At 43.3% G+C, this 21,884-nt stretch overlaps 1 protein-coding gene across 10 annotated transcripts in view; it reads left to right on the top strand.

Annotated features, from left to right (window-relative positions):
- Positions 1 to 21,884, top strand: part of LOC102941738 (serine/threonine-protein kinase Sgk3) — an 84,385-nt gene that overhangs the window by 23,979 nt on the left and 38,522 nt on the right. For 4 of the 10 annotated variants that reach the window (XM_037892500.2, XM_037892493.2, XM_027828512.3 and 1 more), the window contains exon 2: positions 17,672 to 17,772. Coding sequence is in view for 2 of the 10 variants with exons in the window: in XM_037892498.2 (XP_037748426.1) it covers positions 10,693 to 10,720; positions 17,672 to 17,772 (129 nt within the window). In the remaining 8 variants the exon portion in view is untranslated. Of the gene's footprint in view, positions 1 to 10,573; positions 10,721 to 11,217; positions 11,297 to 11,689; positions 11,823 to 12,069; positions 12,261 to 16,045; positions 16,273 to 17,671; positions 17,773 to 21,884 lie in introns of those variants that run through there. The other 6 variants (XM_037892498.2, XM_043539556.1, XM_037892499.2 and 3 more) reach the window with 6 other exon arrangements.

Genomic DNA, 21,884 nt, shown 5'->3' with positions numbered 1-21,884 from the left:
CAAAGTCAAAGTAATACATTGGCATAGCAGGATGTTTCTGTTTATAATGGCTTTCAGCTTCAAATTTCATGGTAATTATTAATTAATTACTGCAGTACGTGTGTGTTTACTGACCTAGTATAAATGAGGGTCCACCGCTCCACTGAGATCTCAACTCACTTGTATCGGTAGTGGCTTTTTATGCCCATGTTGTCTAGATGTAAATTAGCACTGCCTTGTACCTCTGTAGTGAATCAGGCTCAGTGTATTGTCCAAAATGTTCGGTTTTTGTATAGCTTATTCAAGCATTTTTCTTTATAGCTAAAATAAAATCTGATTTTGTTTTGCGATGTGTATACATACCACTTGCCCATCTATGTAGAGCCTATAAAAGGTGTTTTAATGCTTCTTTTTGTATAAAATCTCTTGGGCCTGATTATCTTCTGCCTGGAACCCTGTGTAGTACTTCAGATTTGAGCAAAGAAGGTATAAGATGCTACCAACAATGCTAGCGTGGCCATAATTCCTAAAGCAAAAATGGGGCAGCACCGGGGCTTTCCCCAGCCACCTTCCACCCCCTCCCCCACCCCAACCACAGGGCTCATCAGAACTGCCAACCCCCCTGCTGCCTGGGGCTGGGGCTGACATCCCCCCTGAGCCCCATACTAGCATGGCTGGGGCTGAGCGCCTGTGCCCGGGGCTGCCTGTGGCTGGGGCTGACACCCCCACCCCCGAGCTCCGCACCACCCAGAGCTGGGGCTGACCCTCCCCAACTCCACGCCGTCCGCAGCTGGGGCTGAGCCCTGTGCAGCCTGGGGCTGAGGCTGACTCCCCAACCCCACCGCCTGGCACCTCACATTGCCGCCCCCCCCAACATTCCTCTGTGCGCCCCGGCTTTTTTGGTAAATTTGGACATTTGTTCATTTGCTCTTGCCAACTGATCAGTTGGCAAGAGCAAACGGGACAAATGCCCGTTTTTTGTCAAAAAAGTCAGGTTGGCTGGGACAGAGCTTAAAAAGGGGACTGCCCCAGACAAAACGGGACGTATGGTCACCCTAAACATCTTTGACATTCAGATTACATGGGTGTAAATGAATATGTAAGGTGCAAGGCAGGGAAGAACTGGGCTCATTGTTTCCAGTGCTCATATATAACCAAGTGCCCCTGTATCATTGCATTGAAAATGGGAGGATGCACTGAAAGACTGGCTATTGACCAGCAATGAGCTTCGTGCAACACTGCTTCTATTCTCTTGTGTCAGCAGCCACTGTAAACACCATTTTTTAACAGGTCATACTAGAACCTAATCTTAACACTTTTTAGTTTCTATGAATAAAAAAAGACTGCTGATCTGTCTCACACACACGCTATAAACGTGTGTGTATTTAAAAAAAAAAAAAAAGAAAAGAAACCCCACACGCTGACAATTACATTTAAACAGTATCCTAAAAATGTTCAATTATTGCGTAAAACAGGTGTTTAAGTGAGAAAATACATTAAGGTACATATGTTTAAATGCAAAATATGACTAACCAATATTTCACTGTTGACAATCTGGGATATTTTTTTCTTGCAATCACATCATACTTACAGGCAATTGGTGCCAAAAACTCATATCCATATCAAACTACTGGAAAGTTCCTCAATTATAACATGTGAGATATGCAAAAGCTATAACAGCTTCCCTAAATAAGTGTACAAAAATGTACCGAGGTTTTGCATAAATGTTGCAAAATCAAGGAACTGGAACACTTACATAACAAGAAATGGAAGCCACATAAGCTATTGTTCTCATTTAACTTTTTAATGTATGAAAATCAAGACCTAGTTAATGCTTTTGATAGAAAATTGTTTTCTTCTCTCTCTAGCTTTTTTTCCAAATGTTAATTTGAATAAAATAGTAAACTGGCTGTTATGCTATTTGTAAGAACTGTAACCTTTTAGACTTACAGAACTGTAACCTTTAAACTGTCTTAGCTTCCTCTAGTCCAATATTAAGCAAATAAGGTCCGTCTGCTTTATTTTGTGCATGTAATCACAACCTTTCATTTTACTTTTGCAATGGAAGGAATACATTTTCTAGGGTTTTCCCAGCCCATTGTTTTCAATGTGCCTGTGTCTCTGCATGGCATGACACTCAGTATGCACCAATATATAAACAGATGGTTGCAGATTTTATAATGTCTTTTTCTTGAAAAGATCATTGCCTATGCCCATTATTGGGAAAAGTTGCCTCTGTGAAAGGCCAGGTGGAAAGAAGTAGAATGTACTTCATCCATTTCATAATCACTTGGCCTTGTAAGAAAATGGTTTGGAATATAGTCATCACTCCTTCTCAGGATATGAAAGGTCTGTGGGGAGAAATAGGGTTTGGTGTGTGGAGGTGGTTTTAGTAAGAGGAAAACTGAGACCCCAGCCAGCACCTCTATTTTCAGGTGGTGAGTGAGGGCTCTGGAGGATGGATTAGGGCGGGATTGGCTGACGAGGGGTAAATTTACCTCTTATTGGGGAGGAGAGGATTAAGATCTCCAAGAGACTGGAGCAAAAGGAGAGAGTGAGCCATGGGGTTATACAGGGTATATTGGAGTGGTAATAGTGGTGGTGTCTTGGTTGTCATGCAAGGTGGCTTGGATCAAGTGTGGATGGGTCGGTGGGCAGCCTGTCCTGAACCCTCCTGTTAGGGTATCCACTTGTGCCATTTGTGACACTTAAAAGGGCATTTTCAGGTAGCCGAGACTGTGGAACATTGCTGCTCTGAGCTGAGGAACATGGTGATTCAAGGAAAGGTTTTGGGGGACTGGGCCCTATGGCCTCTGGTGGATATGAGATTGGAGGGAAGGAGGACTTGAGAGGAGACATAAGCAAAGAGTGCAGCATTTTTATATGCAGCCCAGAGGCCATATCTAGGAACTTATCTCAGGAGTCTGGGATGTTGGCAAAATGATGACTCTACGCTTTGATTCATGTTGTTACTTTACTAGCCTCTGACCTTGTATTTATCTACCATCTAGTATTCGGTTTAGGATGAGACCCTTGGCTTGCCATGTTTGACATACACCTGGGTGGATGAAACTGCTAGCCCATTATTGACTCAATGCTCCATCCAAAATCAGATTTGCTACCATATTGATTTTATAGGTGTGTGGGGGAATGTGAAATAAGAGTACAGATCATTTCATTGCACTTTTAGAATAGCTGCATAAGATCATCAAGCTCTTCTCTACAGTGGTATTGGAACCATCTAGATCAATTTTGGAGGACTTATTTCCTACATGTATGACCTCTCCTGTGGGCCTGCTCAAGATCTTGAGGCATCATGACATCCATGAGACTGACAGGTGCCTTATCACCTTTTACATAGCTGGCCACATTTTCGACCTTGTTTTGGATGATACTGGAGGTAACAGGAGGGAAAATTCTTTGAAAGCTAGGGAAATGTTTGTTCACTTGAGTCAGAGCACCAATGAAGTCCCAGTCAGTGGGATGATTCCAAGTGGTTGATGGAATCTAGAATGTTTTTATCTGGTGACAGAACCATTCTTGTATTGATGAATTTTTAAATTGTGTGTGTAGTGATACCACTTTCATTCACACTGAATTCTATACAGAGTCACCTCTTAGCGGGATGAAAACGGAGTTTCTGTGCTTCGATTGCAGTATGTGGTATTTACTGAGGTGCTGGGAGGGAGGGGAGATATAAGGGCTACAATTCTTGGGTTAATCTGTGTTCCTTTTAACTAGTGAAATTTAGCAGGGAAGTTTTTGGGGGCATAATTGGTGCCTTCCTGAGGAATGTCAAGTTACCAACTTGTTCTGAAGAAGCAGTGGTTAAACCATAGCTCCAACAACTTCTTGACTGAGACAGTCTCTCCAACTGGCCTGAAGCTACTTCCTTTAGTGACACCTATTGAGACAGCCATTTCCGAACGAAGTCCTCAAGGCTCTTTGATCTCCGTGAACTTAAGCATAGATCTGTCTGGTACAGAAACTGCACTAGTGGTGTTGGTGGTTTGCTTCCTGTGGAAAATGGATGGAGAACAGGTGTTCATGTAGATTATTTTATATCTCTCAACAGCTTTTGACATGCTACTCCATAGGATGATATTGCTGTACTTGCAGACCCTATGTGAGGGCCGTGGGTCTTGAACCCTTGTCCACAGGGCTCTTCAGAGCCAGTCTCTTCTGACTCACCACCAAGTGACCTGTTAATAGTTGCCAGAACTAGAAGCTCAACTCTGGCAAAGGACTCCAGTCCTGGGATCTGATTGGCAAAACTATGGGAATCCTGATTGATTCCCAGCTTCTATTTAAACAAAGCAGAGGAACAGGAAGTAGTTAATGCAACTGGGTTAGGACTCTACTTTCTGTGCTGCCTTTTCCTGCTGCCTGACTCTGACCTCATGGTAACCTGCCTCTTGACACTTAACTCTGTTTGTTTGCCTTCTGACCTCTGGGTATCCAGACCTGGCCTGTTCCCTGGCTCCCAATTCCCACTCCGACCACTAGGCCAAACACCCATGTCCTGGTCCTGACACCTTACAATATTATTCTGAGTGCCCTGATCTGTTGTTTTGGAAGGTATCCCAAAGGAGGTAATATTGGGCAATAAATGATCTACTTTGAGATTCCTCTCAAGAAGAGTTCTAACTGCTTCACTGTGTACACAGTTGGGATACCTTCAGCAGGCGAAACACAGAGCTTTTGTTTTTCCCATCTTTTCTGATCCTGCTAGTATTTGGAGTGGCATATGCAGAGACTGGGCACAGATTTGAGCTAGCCAGTTAAAGCCCATCCCAGACAAAATTTATAGGAGGCACCCACAAGAAATGTTGGTGACCTATTTGTGCCATTACTTTGTGGGGTTTGTGTTGTTTGTTCCTGTACTATCTGGGGGTTTGTTGGATTCCCCACTTGTTCCTAGATGACCATTATCAGTGGTTGCCACGTGGTGGGGTTTATATCTGTGCCCTTTCTCTGAGGTGAAATCTGCATCTGAAATTACCCATGCCTTTGTCACCAGGAGGATAGATTACGCAACATTTATGCTCTACCTGGGAATGTGCTTTCAAACAAGTCAAAAATTGCAGCTAGCATGGGATGCACAACCTTGTTTTTTTTAGTGGTGTTACCAAGATGACCTAGCACAGTGCTGACTAAACTATAATTTAAGCACATTGTCAATAAATATTGTTTCTCCTTCACAAAAGCTAATGTATTCAATGCTTTTTTTGCCTCTGTCTTCACGAACAAGGTCAGCTCGCAGACTACTGCACTGGGTAGCACAGCATGGGGAGGAGGTGACCAGCCCTCTGTGGAGAAAGAAGTGGTTCGGGACTATTTAGAAAAGCTGGACGAGCACAAGTCCATGGGGCTGGATGCGCTGCATCCAAGGGTGCTAAAGGAGTTGGCGGATGTGATTGCAGAGCCATTGGCCATTATCTTTGAAAACTCGTGGTGATCGGCAGAGGTCCCGGATGACTGGAAAAAGGCTAATGTAGCGCTCATCTTTTAAAAAGGGAAGGAGGAGGATCCACGGAACTACAGGCCTGTCAGCCTCACCTCAGTTCCTGGAAAAATCATGGAGCAGGTCCTCAAGGATTCAATTCTGAAGCACTTAAAGGAAAGGAAAGTGATCAGGAACAGTTAGCATGGATAGCTAGCAAGGGCAAGTCATGCCTGACTAATCTAATTGCCTTCTATGACGAGATAACTGGCTCTGTGGATGAGGGGAAAGCAGTGGACGTGTTATTCCTTGACTTTAGCAAAGCTTTTGATGTGGTCTCCCACAGTATTCTTGCCAGCAAGTTAAAGTAGTATGGGCTGGATGAATGGACTATAAGGTGGATAGAAAGCTAGCTAGATCGTCGGGCTCAACAGGTAGTGATTAATGGCTCCATGTCTAGCTGGCAGCCGGTATCAAACGGAGTGCCCCAAGGGTCGGTCCTGGGGCCAGTTTTGTTCAATATCTTCATTAATGATCTGGAGGATGGCGTGGACTGCACCCTCAGCAAGTTTGCAGATGACACTAAACTGGGAGGAGTGGTAGATATGCTGGAGGGTAGAGATAGGATACAGAGGGACCTAGACAAATTAAAGGATTGGGCCAAAAGAACTCTGATGAGGTTCAACAAGGACACATGCAGAGTCCTGCACTTAGGACGGAAGAATCCCATGCACCGTTACAGACTAGGGACCAAATGGCTGGGCAGCAGTTCTGCAGAAAAGGACCTAGGGGTTACAGTGTACGAGAAGCTGGATATGAGTCAACAGTGTGCCTTTGTTGCCGAGAAGGCTAACGGCATTTTGGGCTGTATAAGTAGGGGGACTGCCAGCAGATCAAGGGACGTGATCATTCCCCTCTGTTTGACATTGGTGAGGCCTCATCTGGAATACTGTGTCCAGTTTTGGGCCCCACACTACAAGAAGGATGTAGAAAAATTGAAAGCAGCTATCAAATCCCCCCTCATTCTTCTCTTCTGCAGACTAAACAATCCCAGTTCCCTCAGCCTCTCCTCATAAGTCATGTGTTCCAGTCCCCTAATCATTTTTATTGCCTTCCGCTGAACGCTTTCCAACTACCTGAAAGGAGGTTCCAAAGAGGATGGATCTAGACTGTTCTCAGTGGTAACAGATGACAGAACAAGGAGTAATGGTCTCAAGTTGCAGTGGGGAAGGTTTAGGTTGGATATTAGGAAAAACTTTTTCACTAGGAGGGTGGTGAAGTGCTGGAATGCGTTACCTAGGGAGGTGGTGGAATCTCCTTCCTTTGAGGTTTTTAAGGTCTGGCTTGACGAAGCCCTGGCTGGGGTGATTTAGTTGGGGATTGGTCCTGCTTTGAGCAGGGGGTTGGACTAGATGACCTCCTGAGGTCTCTTCCAACCCTGATATTCTATCATTTACTTTTAACTATTACTTCTCACTGTTGCTGGGGTTGGAGACACATCCTGGAAGTATTTTCATTTTTTTCTTGTGTACTGATTTTCATTCTAGCAAGGTGTAAAATAAGGCAAAAACTTGAAAATCGGAGGTATCCCATAATAGTGAGTAAGAATATTTTTAATATGTTGTAGAGGGTTCATGGCTGCAGTGCACCAGTCATTGTTGGTGTATATTCGAGTATCTATCTAACTGGGTAACCGGGGAACATAAATAAGGAGCACCACAAAGACTTTGAGGGAGTTGCTGTGGACAAAAGACAAATGTGAATGCTGAAATGTGTAATCCACATTTAAAAGGCAAGTTCAGTTTTACATATGTCTTGATCTGTTACACAATCTACAACAAAATATCCTGAATAGATGAAAGTCATAGTACTCTCTCTCAGAGCTTGTTGAATAATGTCCATAAGTGTGTGTGTGTGTGTGTGTGTGTGTATGTGTGGCGGGGGGGACGACGGACACCTTACTGTAAAATTCCCGGGAGTGCTGCTGCACAGCATCCTACAATAGATAGCTAAATATTCTGTGTAATTCACTTTGGACAAATTTAAATGTAAAAACGTGCAAAATGCCAACACTAAACTGTCTAGCACATAAGCATAGTTTCAGCATAGCTCAGACATAGGTGAGAGGTTTATTGCAGGAGTGGGTGGGTGAGATTCTGTGGCCTGCATTGTGCAGGAGGTCAGACTAGATGATCATAATGGTCCCTTCTGACCTTAATATCTATGAATCTATAGTGAGAGAGGGTCTACTTAAAATAAGATTGATCCTGCCCTATATGAGTAGTGAGTAGTTGTGCTGTAAGCTGCACTAATTCAGAGTGTGGTTCTCCATGCCCATGTGAGCCTTGGGTCCAAAAGGGCCCCCACTTAGGGTAACAAGTGAAGACCAGCAATGGACCCAGTGGATGAGGACCAAGTTCTCCAACAGTAGTGAAGATGGATGAGCCACAACTGTGCATGCATGGAATGCATAGGGCATAAAAACAACTAGATCTTCGTAATGGTCATCCATGCCTTCAGGGAACCAAAAGCATCTGGCAGAAGAGCTCCTGGTAAGGGGGATGGTGTCTCCCAAAATAAGACCCCTCTACAGCTCTCCCTCCCCTCCCAGTTCCAAGGAGGCAGAGTAAAATGAAGGGGCAACCCACCATAATAGACCATGACAATAGCACCAGGGATAATGCCCCTGCTATTACCAACTCCAGGAGTGGCGGCATGTTGAGCACTCCCAAACTCCGCTTACAGAAGATGCAGCCTTCATGACCTCAACTTTCTGGAAGTCCAAAACAGACCTTAGAGACGTGTTCTGTGTCATTGCATAGAATGTGCTAACACTGAATGGCACTGGGTACATGATAGCTTTTGTCAAAGAACTCACCCAAGATTGTCATCACTGGTATGAGTAGGCCTATCTGCCACAAAGCGATCAAGTTACCATGGAAGGCGTAACCTTCCTCCATTCCAGTGGTCCACTGTGGTACTGACAAATTGGTCAACTTGGATATACATTCAAAAGCGGTGTTGCATGCTCTTCAACCATGTTGCCAGGATGGGGGAGACACTCCAGCACAGTGTTCTCAAATTCTCCATTGACATGTAAAGGGGTGCATGTGCCCTGACTCAATGTGGCACTCCCTATGGAGCTGCCCTACAAATTTGTGGCTTTTCAGGACTAAGCCAGATGTGGGAACTTCACTACACAATGCCTGGTGTGACTCCATCAACCATGGTCACTCAGGCTGGCACAACAGTCCTCTGTAGACTATGCATTTTTGATTATATATCTTGGAAGAGATGTTAGAGCCTGTTTTTTCATCCCTGCAGTTTGGGGAGCAAGTAGTTTCCAACCCTGTTCAAGCTAGTGTCTTCTCTTCTGCCCCCTCCCCCCAAGCCCAATTGTGGTGTTGTACCAGCCTTCCCTGAGCTGAGGCCCCTGTACTGTATGTAGGTCAGTCCCATGACCCTGTTTTTTGCTAGCCAGTAAATAATAAACTCCCAAAACTACTGCCTAGCTAGAAGAGCAGTACTACTGAACTATTTTATGTCACATAACTCTCTGTCTAACCCAACTGAATTACTTGACAATCTCAAAGGTGTAACAAGTTATTTTAACTGACTTAAATTCAGAAGTCCTTTCTGGCAAAGGGACTTCAGAATTAGAATGATAGCACAGTTTGTGTAGGTATTCTTTATGAACATGTGACATGGAACAAAAACTTTGCCAGTTCAGAATAAACAAAAATCAAACTGTTACTAAGGAACAGAGTCAGGATACACAGTAATATCCACTTTAAAATAAACACTGAGAAGAGGAAGAAAAAAAGTTGTTCCATAACCGTTTACTATGCTATTTCTAACAAAGGCCAGAGAAACTGATCTAGTGAGTTGATTTGTAGCTTTTGTGTGCATGCATTTAATTCAGTGTTTTGATTAACACATTGTATTTCAACAGTGCCAGACTGTGTCTCTGTTTTGGATGATTTTTGGATGACTGTCAATGAATAACAGTTTAGTGAAATACTGTCAGCAGGCAGATTCAAAAACAGGATCTCACAAATTGATGTACAGGTATTTGCTACGTACTGAATGATAAGACTGTGACTCCAGTTAAAGAAATATCATGTCTAGTCAAGGTAAATCAAGTTGGGTTTAAAAACAAGGGATTTAAAAAAAACAAACCCAAAATAGGGTCAATAGAAATATTTCTGAAACTTTCTAAGTTCTGATGGAAACAGTTTTGACTGGCATCATTCTGTGTCACACACACTAAACAGAAAGTGAAACTGACTAGATCATTTTCACATCCAAGCCAAGTATAATGTAAAGAGTATACTTTTTCATAATTTATAAAGGTAACATCTAATTTATTTAACAATCTAGGGTTAGTTTCCTCACCATTATCCCTTCCTATCAGTATCCCTTTTGAGCGACAAGGTGGGTGAGAAAAATATTTTATTGGACCAACTGTTTTTGGTGAGAGACACATTAGAGCTACACAAAGCTCAGTCAGGTCTGGGTCCCTGCTGTCCCTTCAGTCATTCATATTAATATTTACTGTTGGAGAAGGTATTTGCTCTTAAGCTTTGACAATACAACTGTTCCCACTTAACTTAATTGGCTTAGAAACTATATTTAGACACATGTAAACTCTCATTTCAGTTTGTGGCTTAAGTTAATAATCAGTGTAGTTAAATTGGTAACATTTCCCTACAACTTTCTCATAGAGATAAGCCCTCATTCACTTACACTGACTACATGCGTGGCTTAGTCCCTTCCTAATTCTTATTCCCATTACGGAAATTGTAATTTTTTTCTGGTTTTAGCCTGCTCTCTATTAACTTCATGCTCCCCTGCATGTCTAGATCTAGCAAACAGAATAAATCAGAATAATAGCATTACTAAAGCAAAGGTCTGCACTGAATCTGATTTCAAAGCAGACCTACCTTTTGGCCCAGATTCTGCAATCTGATATTCTTATTTATGAATGACACCTTGAGTTCAGTGGGATAATTTATGAAGTAAAGTGCAACTAATTTTGAGTAGGCTATTGGAACCTAACCCTTAATTTGGGAAGTATAAAAATAGTGTCTGAGCACACTGTGGTCAGACACACAGCTGCTTGTTTGGCAAGGAAGATGTAAAGAACCAGGACAGGAAACAGCTTGCCCTAAACTGGTGCCAGATTTGCACAAAACTGTCTGATCTTCCTGCATTAGTTCTTTATTTCTACTGTTACAGAAGACTTTCATTTAAAGTAATTGATAGGATGGATGATTACCCTGCCTGCTATCCAGTATGGTAAGTCGCAGACTTGTGTTGCTAAATGTGGGTGTGTATACAAAAGCCTGCAAGCAGTTAAACTGAACAATAAAAGTAGTTTTCCATCCCTATTTTTTACCTAGTTGTCTTGGCATTCTAAATCATTAATTTTTTGCCTAACGTCTGCCTTGTGAGGATTATCACGTAGCAAAATGAGAGGGTCAGTTTAGTCTATAGGCTCTTTCCCCATATTTTTTTATGCCTGAATGCAACAGTGGCCTGCACTCGTGTTCCCATTCAGCCAAGGCTGTCCTAACGAGTACAGTTTCCTAGCAGAGCTCTTCTCCCCTTGCTCCACAAAGTTGCAGGAGCGCCTTGCTCGCGCTGCTCCTAAGCCACCTGCTCCGGAGGTAGAACAACTCGCAGCGTAGCGGTCGGAGAGCGGGGCTAGTACTGGCCTGGCTGGCGCAGGCAGGGAGCCGCGTGCGCTGCAAGGTAAAAGCGGGGAGACGCCCGCGGGGGGAGCCGTTCGCTACAGCTGGCAGCGTAAGGGAAAGCATCGCCCTACGGGAACGAGTCACGGGGATGGCGTAGGCCCGGGGCCAATGCCTCGAGGTGGGGGAAATGTTGCTACTCTCCCGGGCTGGCGGAGGGGGGGAGCACCGGCCGCCCAGAGCGGCCACGCGGCTCGGCAGTGCCTGCTGGGGAAGCAACCGGGAAGAGCTCCGCGGGGCGGCGCAGGCTGTGGGTGGGGTAGGTCTGCCCAGCGCACCGGGGAGCGGGCAGCCCCCAGCCGAGGCCTGCGACCCCCCTTCCCAATAGCTCTGCCGGCGCCCCGCCCCGCCCCCCCCCACCTGGCGCGGCCACCTGGCGCCGCCGGCCCGGATTGGCGGGGCCACGGCATGTGGGCCGGGAAAGCGGCGGGCTGCGGGGCCCCGCGGGGGAGCCAGGTGCGTGGGGAAGCGCTGGCCTGGGTTCGGGGCTGTTGCGCCCGGCTGGCTGGCTGGGGCTACGCCCGGTCGCCCACCCTGCCGCCGCCCAGGGACGGAGAGGGGGCTAACTCCAGCCCCGCCCAGCGCGGTAGTGGCCCGACAGGCTGGCAGGCAGCGGCTTGCTCCGGTCCCAGCAGATGCTGCAGAGGGTGGGGTTCAGCCCGGGGATCTCTGCCGCCCTCGGGGGGTTGTGCCCACTTGTTTTTTTTTTTCTTCCCGTTAAAACACCACTAATGCCCCTGCGTCCCCGCCCGAGGAGCGCCTTCCCCTCCGCTCCCTCCGGCAGGCGGGCGATGCGCGGCTCGCAGTCCGAGTCCGTGTGTCTCGCAGTGTGCTGGGTTCCAGGGCAGGAGACGCGCCTGACCCAGCCGTAGGGCCGGGGCGCTCCTCCCGCGCTGCCTTCGCGCTCTCGTCTGCGGGCGCAGTGGTGCGCGTTCAGCGCCAGTCTGCTGGCTGGTTTGCTGTTGTGGAGACCCTTCGCTGTGGTTTCTGATCTGCCGTCCCCAGTGGGCGGTGGCTTGTCTCTTTAGGGTTTGGTCCAAGGTCTTGAAAGGTCTGACTCTGGATAGGGGTATTTGCACCCTGAGGTTAGTATTGTTGAGCCCTGGGCTGAATTCTATGTAGGAGTGTGTGGTGCTTTTCATTGAGCTCTCCTTCTGGTCTTCCAGTGTCCTGTGATATAGGGAGTGCGAGCTGCTCTGGCTGAGAGAGCACGAACAGCTGAGAACACGGCTGCTACTCTGAAATCTGTTTTGTGTGATGATCAGAAAGGGGACAGTTCCTCTCATTGCCCTGCAGTCGTTGTTGGAAGAGTTCCAGGGTGTGTACACAACTTGCTTACAGAGCTCTCCAGATTGGCATGCCTAGGGAGAGGAAGCTGAGACCTTCGTCTTGCAAGCTGTCAAGTGTCTGTGTCTTTGCTACAGTTTTGGGTGCATGGTGTAAGAGAGAAGGGTTTTGGAGCCATGTACTCTGTTTAGGTGCTCCTTTGGGGCTCCCAGGGTTAAGGGGGATGGAGGTAGAAGAGGAGCTCCATTCCTAAAGTGAAATTATTCAGAAAATACTTCAGTTTATCTAGGTTTCAGAGTAACAGCTATGTCAGTCTGTATTCGCAAAAAGAAAAGGAGTACTTGTGGCACCTTAGAGACTAACCAATTTATTTGAGCATAAGCTTTCGTGAGCTACAGCTCACTTCATCGGATTCATACTGTGGAAAATACAGAAGATGTTTTTATAAAACCCACAAAACCCACTCTCCTGTTGGTAATAGCTTATCTAAAGCTTTGTGGGGCGGGGGGGAGGAGATAATCAAGGTGGGCCATTTCCAGCACAAATCCAGGTTATCATACACATTGTAAGGAGAGTGATCACTTTAGATAAGCTGTTACCAGCAGGAGGGTGGGGTGGGGGGAGAGAAAACCTTTTGTAGTGATAAACACCCATTTTTTCATGGTCTGTGTGTATAAAAACATCTTCTGTATTTTCCACAGTGTGCATCCGATGAAGTAAGCTGTAGCTCACGAAAGCTTATGCTCAAATAAATTGGTTAGTCTCTAAGGTGCCACAAGTGCTCCTTTTCTTTCAGTTTAAGGTGAGCAGATCAATGTCATTTCTTCACCTTGTAACAAGATGCAATGAATTTCCCAAACCCTGCTGCGAGGTCTTGAGGGTGGGAATGGGACTGCCATTCAGTAGGTACGCTTCTCTTCTGTCTGAGTCCCTGGCATGGGGAAAAGGTGCAGCCACCTCCTGTGTAATGATATAAAACTCCATCTTCAGGAGATTTTTGTGTCTTGTACAAAATTGCTTATGGCTTTAAACTGCTCGTTTTGTGGAAAAGTTACAACTATAGGGGAAAGACCAACAGTTGTACTGGAGTTGATGTGTTTGAACTCCATTAAAGCGCCTTCTTAAAAAAAAAAAAAAAAAATACTTGGCACCCCCTCCCCCATCCTTTTATTGGTTTATATGAATTTGGGTCTCCTGGGGGAATGTAATTCAAGTCCATTAATACAAAATTATAAAGTATTAATATTTGAAGATTTGCTGCAGTGAACACTAGAGGTTTTTTTTAAACTTATTTTCATACAAATGTTAGGGGAAGCTGGTAAATTCTCCCTCTACACCTCCAAAAGATACCCTTCTGTTCTCTGGTTCTGAACATGCCATAACTCATCAACATGGAATGTGGTTTGTCACCCACGTCTCTATTTTTGAGGTTTTTATTATCACTTGCTAAACTTATTACAACACACTATTTACCTCTGTCTGCAGTTTTAAGACCTTTGTGCTTCTCCCAACAACCATCCAACTCCTAGGAATTTCACAGATAATTCACTAGCTCCATTTTTCATGCAGTCAGGTGCTTCATAGCTTTCAGTGAAGATAAACTTAACATGATTATACACTGAGATACCTAAGTTTGGGTTTAGAGGGGCTGTTGTGTCATGTTTCATGTTTAAACTGAAAATGCCATTTATCTGATAGACTAGAAGAACTTCAGTGAAACTGTTCTGGTCTCATGAGTACCTAAATATAGGTTGGTTGGTTTGTTTGTTTTTTTGTTTTGTTTTTTATATAGTTCTCACCAGAACATTAATCTGATCTTTCAGGTGACTGCTATTTACTACTCTAAATGAGAGAATTTAATAAAATACATCTTAAAAACTTGTAACAGGAGTTAATAAAAACAAGAAAATTCAAATGTAGAGGAGATCACATAATTCCCTGTAACTATTTTCTTAAAGATCCTTTTGGAACTAAAGAAGGAATGCCATTAACTCTTTTTAACTGGAACTTTTCTTGTAGGCTTATTACAATTTTAATATTTTCAGTGTTTTTATATTAACTTTTTGTGTCTGCAGTGTTTGTATTTATTTTCAAAACTGGCTTTTGTATTACTTTAAAAAAAGAATGTAATATGGAAGACTTGTGTTAGATCAGGTTGTTGGTTTTTTTTTTTTTTTTTTTTCAAGTTTAATTTGTATGCAGCAGTAAAGGTTTGCTATTTTTACTTCTTTGATACTTTCTTTAAATCTGTATAAATTACCTCAGCTATATCCTGCTTGATGGGAGCCTTAATGTGTGGCATCTAATTGATGCATAGCTTGCATAAGTACCATTCACTATAAATCACAACCTTGCCACATTAGAAATTGTGACACCAACTTGTATTATAGGCATAAAATAGATGCTTTCTATAGTCTTAAATTTTTTTTTTTTTTTTTAGCCATCTATTGTGACCTTATTCTCTGTGAGGAAAGACTATTGATTCACCATTGCCCTATAGACATTTGGATCAGTGTAGAGTGGGTATAAAAAACTATCATTCTGAGTTTGGTAATACTTTGCGCTGGTGTGACTACCCAAATGGTTGGGTATGGGTGAATTGGGCCCACAGTACTGTGTTGCTGTAAGTTTCTTATTTCTCTTCTTGGTTTGCCTTAGAATCTGTTCTACTTAACCATGTTACATTCTTGGAATTTTGTTGTAGCTGTATTGGTCTCAGGATATTAGAGTTACAAGGGGTGAGGTAATATCTTTTGGACCAACTACTATTGGCTAGAGAGACAAGCTTTCTCGAATATATTCACCCCTTGTCATTGTTGGAATTTGGCAGTATTAACTGTTCCATTGACTTCTGCAGAATTAGGGATACCTACATTTCAAGAGTAGGCTTAGATTTGATGCTGCATATCCCATCAGCTTTTTGTTCTGGAGACATTCCATTTTCTAGATCTCTTACCCTGTTGGTTATGAAATTTTGGTGTATACTTTTATAGAGCTCTTCACAAATATTGCAACACCCTCCTTAAATAGGTCAGTGTTCTCAGTGGTCTAGGAGGTATACCTGGTCCTGCCTCAGCGCAGGGACTAGACTAGATGACCTGACTTCTCTTCCAGCCCTACATCTCTGTGATTTTACAGATGGGAACTGGAGACAGAGTAGTAAAGTGACTTGTCCAAATACACACACAAAGCCAGTAACCCAGCCAGAATTGGAGCTTACGATGATCTGACGCCCAATCCCATATTCATTATTCTAAACCAGTGGTCTCCAAACTGGGGTGTGCGAGATGCACCCAGGGGGTGCGCGGCAGCAGGAGCACCACTGGATGGCACTCCACCTTTTTTTTTTCTTTGGCGGAAGCTCTGCATGTCCACGGCTGGTGTTCCCCTGCAGCGGGTCTTCCAGCCCTGTTCTGTCGGTGGCTTGCCTGCGGCGGGTCTTCTGGTCTTCACCCTCGGGGTGCGTGAGCCAAAAAGTTTGGAGACTACTGTTCTAGACTATCCTGCCTCTCCCAGTGATGTGACTGGGTGTATGTTCATGGAGTCAAAAAGGGGATAACAACTCTCTGGTCTATGTTTACAGAAGCCTGACTGCCTGCTGAAGCAGAATTGGACACCCTACAAGTGGTTGGAGTAAAGGAAGTTGGATAGGCTTTACCGTAAGATCTGTCAGAGGCAGCTCAAGGCACTATAGCCAAAACTTTCAGTCCATATTTATGAGCTTGTCCTTAGGCACCCAAATTTTGAAAATTTTTGCCTAAATTAATTGGAGCTGCTGCACAGGAAAGTTGAGGAAGCAATCCAGAAAACGTAAGTGTTGGCATATGATCAGTGCGAACTGACTTTACTGCGCATAGTTCATCACTGAGACTAATCATTTAATGCATTTGCAGTTGTTGTATCCCTTAGTCCAGATTCTCTGGATATGGCTAGAGATTAATCATTAAGGACTAGATGTGGGTAAATAAGAAGTCTTCACTAACAATTCTAGAGAGCTGTTCTTAGGGCAGATCTAGGAGCTTGCTGAATGCATGCTCAGTTGTTAATAATGATCCACACTACATTCATTTTTAACAGTGGTGGAGCCTGTAGTTCTCAGAATTTTGTCTTGCAATAAACAAGAATCCTGACAGAGCCAACCTGAGGTACAAATGTTGAAATTTCACATATAACAGTGGTTGTGCCAGGACAGATAAAATAAGTGTTGCTGTCGTAGGGGAGGTATACTCTTCAGTGGGATTATAAATAGAAAATGTCTCCCTTATTCTTTCTCCCCAGTGAGACTGAGATAGGGGATGGAAAGTAAGAAATTATCCCCTATCCCTGTTCCTCTCCATTCTTCTTTAACCTTTCTCACTCATCTCTGTCCTCTTCCTTTCCCATAGGGAAAATAACAAAAGAGTTACATTTCACTAGACCAGATTATTGCAGAGTGATGATTTCCCCTCTGGTGGTGGTGTTGGTGGTGGGGTAGGGGGTTGTTTTGTTTTTACAGCAGCACTCTTACAGGTTAAGGTGTGTGTGCGGGGGACACAATCCACACTCTTCTTTTTTTCAGTTTGACAGCAGTTTGTCTTCATTCAGTTTTATCATTTTTGCAGAAGGCCAATGTTGCATTTCCTGTCTTATGAACTAGCATTGCTTTCATTATCTCTTACCTGAAGGAGCTCCAAGTGCAAGCTACTCCCTAGGGCATTTACCACTAATGGCAGCAGAATGAAAATGGCAACCAGCAGGAATGCGTGAAGAGCTGAGGAGGGGTGGGCCCAGGCATGTAGGGAAGTGCTCTGCACTCTCCTTTGCTAGGCAGATTTTTGTAAACATCAGCAGGAGAGTTGAAAACCCTCTTTAAAACGTACCCAAAAAGGTCCGTAAAACTAAAATGTACATGGTATTAAAGGGTGGTCTATTTCAAAATAATTCAGGTTTCAAGTTAGTCATTCAACAAATCAAAGCAGACTTGGGTCCCTTTTGAAATTCATGTAGCTTTGTTAGGGTTTAGGCTAGCGATGGACAAATTTAATACACTTTTTAAGCCTCATGACCTCTGACAGTTCCTGGCTCTCTTCTTCCTGTGATTATCCTATCCTGATGTACTGAAACTGATACTATGGCCAAATCTAAAGAGAGAACACAAAACCTATTTTTAACTCTTAACCATGACAAATAATTGAAATATCTCCTATTTATCCAGCGTTATTTCTTGCAGGTCTCTCCTGCACCAGAATCCGTCTCAGCTGGAGCTTGCCAGATCTTGATTTCACTTTTAACCCAGCCCTGGATTTGGACCCAGCTCTCCAGAGGTGCAAGGTTAGTGTAGCCACCAAATGTCTTTCACCTTGTGGTCATTTGTTTATATTACCCTCTTAAAAGGTACATGCCAAATTCTTTTCTTGCTGACTCTTTTCCAAATACATTTGGAAAAGTCCTCTTATTTTCACCTGTCCTCCACCTCCCTGTCTGCTTCCTCCTATTGCTCAAAGTGCTGAAAGGAAGATGGTACCCTTCCTTTACTGTGTGGGAACACCAGCAGTATTGTCAGTGGAGGCATGCTGTTTGGTTATTAATTGTAGCTGTACAGCCAGCATGGGCAGTACACATAAGCTGTCTAATCCAGTTTTAGCTTTTGAGGGACGGGGACTTCTTTTTCTTGCTGTGTGTCTGTAAAGCATCCTGCACAATGGGACTGTTATCCTGATTGGGTCCTCTGGGTGCTGTTGTAATATAATAGTTAAAATAGTTAGACTAAAATGTTTCTCTTTTATTAGATACAAAACTTGAGAGGCCTTTCATAGTACAGTTTGGGCCAAGTTTCCAATCACCATGGAAAAGTATTAGAATATGAGGGGGCTGGCTTTCACCTACCTTTCATTTACAGGGCTTTTTGGGGGTGCTTAGAATATCATCCAGCTACTCTTCAGAGGGGTCTTGTCCATGGTGAAGGATTAAAGTCAGTGGGAGGGTCATTGGGTAGGGGGCAAGGGTGAGGCTTTTTTAATTCCTCCCTCCAAAAGTGCAAGCAGCTAGCCACAGTTGACAAGTGGTTAGGAGCTTGCTTGTGGAACCATATTTGGACATTAAAACTCCACTAGTTACTATCCTCTCACAAAGCTTCCAGTTTTAAGGAAGTTTATCAAGAAGGTCGAGATGAGCCAACTTCAGTGGTAGATTGAAAAGACTTCTTGGATTCCTGTCGGTCAGGATTCAGATCCTAATATGGAATTGAAATTGTGAGGATGTACTGTTAGTGATCCATCTTGCTCAGTTTTTATAGTAGGTCACTTGAGGAGATTTTCAAATGTATTGTACTGCAATGGTGTATATGTATGGGGATAGTCAGCTGTCTGCCTGCTTTTTGTAACATCCACGTTCTGTTCTCCTTGCATTCACGGTTCCTGAGAGAGACAGGGATCTGGATAAAATTGAAATGGCTATATAGTTCAACCCAGAAAAGAATGAAAGGCATGCTTTTTGGTAAAAGACAATGGCAGTGGACAAACGGGTGTCTCACTACCTAACCAGCGTGTATTCTTGAGTTTTGTCAGAATGATTCATGGATCCGTTGCAGCTCTTGTGACAGATATAGATATTTGCTTTTGATGATCTTTCATCTGAAACTGCCAAGGAGACTGTGCCCCATTATTCTCTAATGCAAACCTCACAACAGAGAGCTGTGCAAATAACTGACTATTTTCATTTGACTGGCAGTTCCTAAAAATATATTTTTTAAAAAAGTTCAGGTTGTACCATCAAACTTTTTGGGGATTTTCAGCAGGGAAAAGCAGGGTCATTTTTGTTCAGGTCAAACTAAACTTTATTTCACTTTTGGGCATTTAACCTTGTTTTACTTTAGCAAAGAAAATGAAAGGCTAGATTCACAAAAAACGTGGTGGTGGTGCTGCCACCACTTACAACCTTTTATCCTAGTGGCTGGAGCACTAACCTGGGATATTGAAGACCTGGGTTTGAATCCTTGCTCTGGAGTCTGAATCCTTGCTTCCCAGGTGACTGCCCTGACCTTCAAGCTATAGGGTATTTATCCATGAATTGTTCTCAGTCTCTCCTTTTGAAGCTGTTCCTCTGTGTAAATAATTTAAATTGTCACTGAAGTAGGGACTGGAACCTAGATGTTCTCCCTCCCAAAGGGGAGCCCTAAACAGAGGGCTGTAAGTCATATTCTCTCTCTAGTCCAATGACTATTTCATTATTTTATATAAAGTGAAACCGCTTCAACAGAAGAAACTCTGAGATTTCCCCCACGTTGGAATACCCTGTAGCCTGGTGGTTAGGGCAGTCACCTAGGAAGTGAGAACCTGGGTTCAAGTCCCTGCTCGAGAAGGGATTTAAACCTGGGTCTCCCAGTCCATTAACCACTGGGCTAAAGTTTTATAAGGGGGAATCTCAACCTCCTCTAAACTTTTTTTTTTTCTTTTTTTCATTTAAACCAAAACAGTTTGTTAAATCAACACTAGTGCACAAAATGTTCGGGCAACTTAAATCTGTATTTTTCGGTGAAAAAAGTTCTTTGGAAAAGCTTTGCCCATCTCTGTGCAAATGTCTTCTGCACCTTCCCCCCCTTCTGGTCTTTGGAAGCTTCCGTTGATGCTGAATGTCTTTAGACTGCTGTGAGTTGCCAGGTGTTGAGACATATCTGCAGTGGATTCCTATGTACACTTAGGTGCAATTCAAGATGTATGGTCTGGTTGTCAGACTTTTGTCTTTCCCTCTACTTGTCATGGGAGTTGAGGACAGCAGGAAGTCACTTGTTTCTAATAACTCTACCACTGCTAATAGAGTGCTCCCTTTCTCAGCTGACAGCGCCTATTTAAAATGCACTCCTTTCTGGTGGTCTGCCAGAGCCTACAAAGGCCTTAAAGGCACACTTCAATGCTTGCTTTGTCTGGTGTGATTGTGTTTGTCTTTTTTAATGAGTGATAGAATAAGGAACACAGGTTAGATGTATCACCTAGCTGCCATAGTGCTAGGCACTGTTGAAATTAGCAAATAAACCTGCTAATCTGCAGTGTTGTAGGGATGGGAAATCAAGAAAAATTGAAAAACCTTTTTGAAATGAAGTTCTTCTGTATGTTACAGTTGAAGAGTTACTATGATAGTTGAGTGCTTCTGGTGAACAGAAACTGCATCTTTCACCTTCTGGAGTTTCATAGGCAAGCTTCAATTGCTCTTTCCAATTTTACCACCTAATTTTAACGTTGCATTGCAACAACGCTGTTGTAAGTATAGTCTTCTCAGAGAAACAAATGCAAACTGCATCATGCAAAGCTCCAAGAAACTTGCAGTATAAATATTTTTATTGTTTTTTTTACGTCTTCAGTAGCTGCTCATTCTTTTTCACCAGATCAAGATGAGTAAATTCATCCTGTATCAAACTTGGTGACTCTACTCTTGGACTTTCTACATTTGAAAATGAGCTGTATATCAAATCTGTGCAGTCCTGCTCTCTGAACTATAATCCATGCCTTTTCTTCAGTACTATTGCAACTCTTCGTGTCCTGTCATTCTGCTATGGCTCTGAAATCTAAAGAATGTGAGAGCGATGGCCTGTATCTTTACCCTACGTGCCCTAAGTGGAATTGACATGAGGGTGAATGCAAAAATTCCAGGAACATTGTAGGATTAGACACAGTGTCCATTTGTGAGAGGTTGACGGTGCTCAGAGGATGGTGTTAGTGAGGGAAAGAAAGACACAAAAAGCTTGCCGCTCTAATGTGCGACATGTGATGGCCAGGAAAATAGGTAAGTAAACAATATGAGAAAAATGCAGTATACGTGTAACTGCTAGCCCCATAAATGGGCGTAAATATTTTGTAAATCATATACCTAGTAAAACACATGACTGAAAATATTATACCACTTTGATTGACTTTAGGGGGGCTTCTGTACCAAATAATACATATTTGGTGGAATGGGGAAGGACTGCCGTATAATATTTAACTGCAACATTTTTAGTTTATTTTTTAAACTAGGTTTGGGGAGTAGGAGACCAGTCTTCTTACAGGTTACGCACCCAAATATAATTTTATAAAAGAGTAATTATGGTTAACTGTATAACACAGCTTTTTAACAGTGGCTCATCAAAGGTACAAGTTCCTGGCTGATTTGATGTGTACAAGATAATGTAATTCAAATATGTAACTTATTAATGTATCTGAATTAAACTTGGAAACTGTTAGTCTGATGTGAGTAACCAGTAAGTATGGGAAAGTCAAACATTAAGGCAAATGGGAGTCAAATTTTTAAAACAAAATTTGACTATCACTGAACAGCTATAATGACCTTGATTTCATTGTGATTATAGCTGTTTCTGCATTTTTAATAATTTCACCATATTAATATTTATCTTTCATTTAATTGTAAATTATAATTAATGATCAAGTTCCTCAAATCTGAGGACAAACTAG

The sequence above is a fragment of the Chelonia mydas genome, chromosome 2 (genome assembly GCF_015237465.2).
Source record: "Chelonia mydas isolate rCheMyd1 chromosome 2, rCheMyd1.pri.v2, whole genome shotgun sequence".
NCBI lineage: Eukaryota > Metazoa > Chordata > Testudines > Cheloniidae > Chelonia > Chelonia mydas.
The sequence above is the reverse complement of the archived record's forward strand: the minus strand, read 5'-3'. Positions and strand labels throughout refer to the sequence as shown.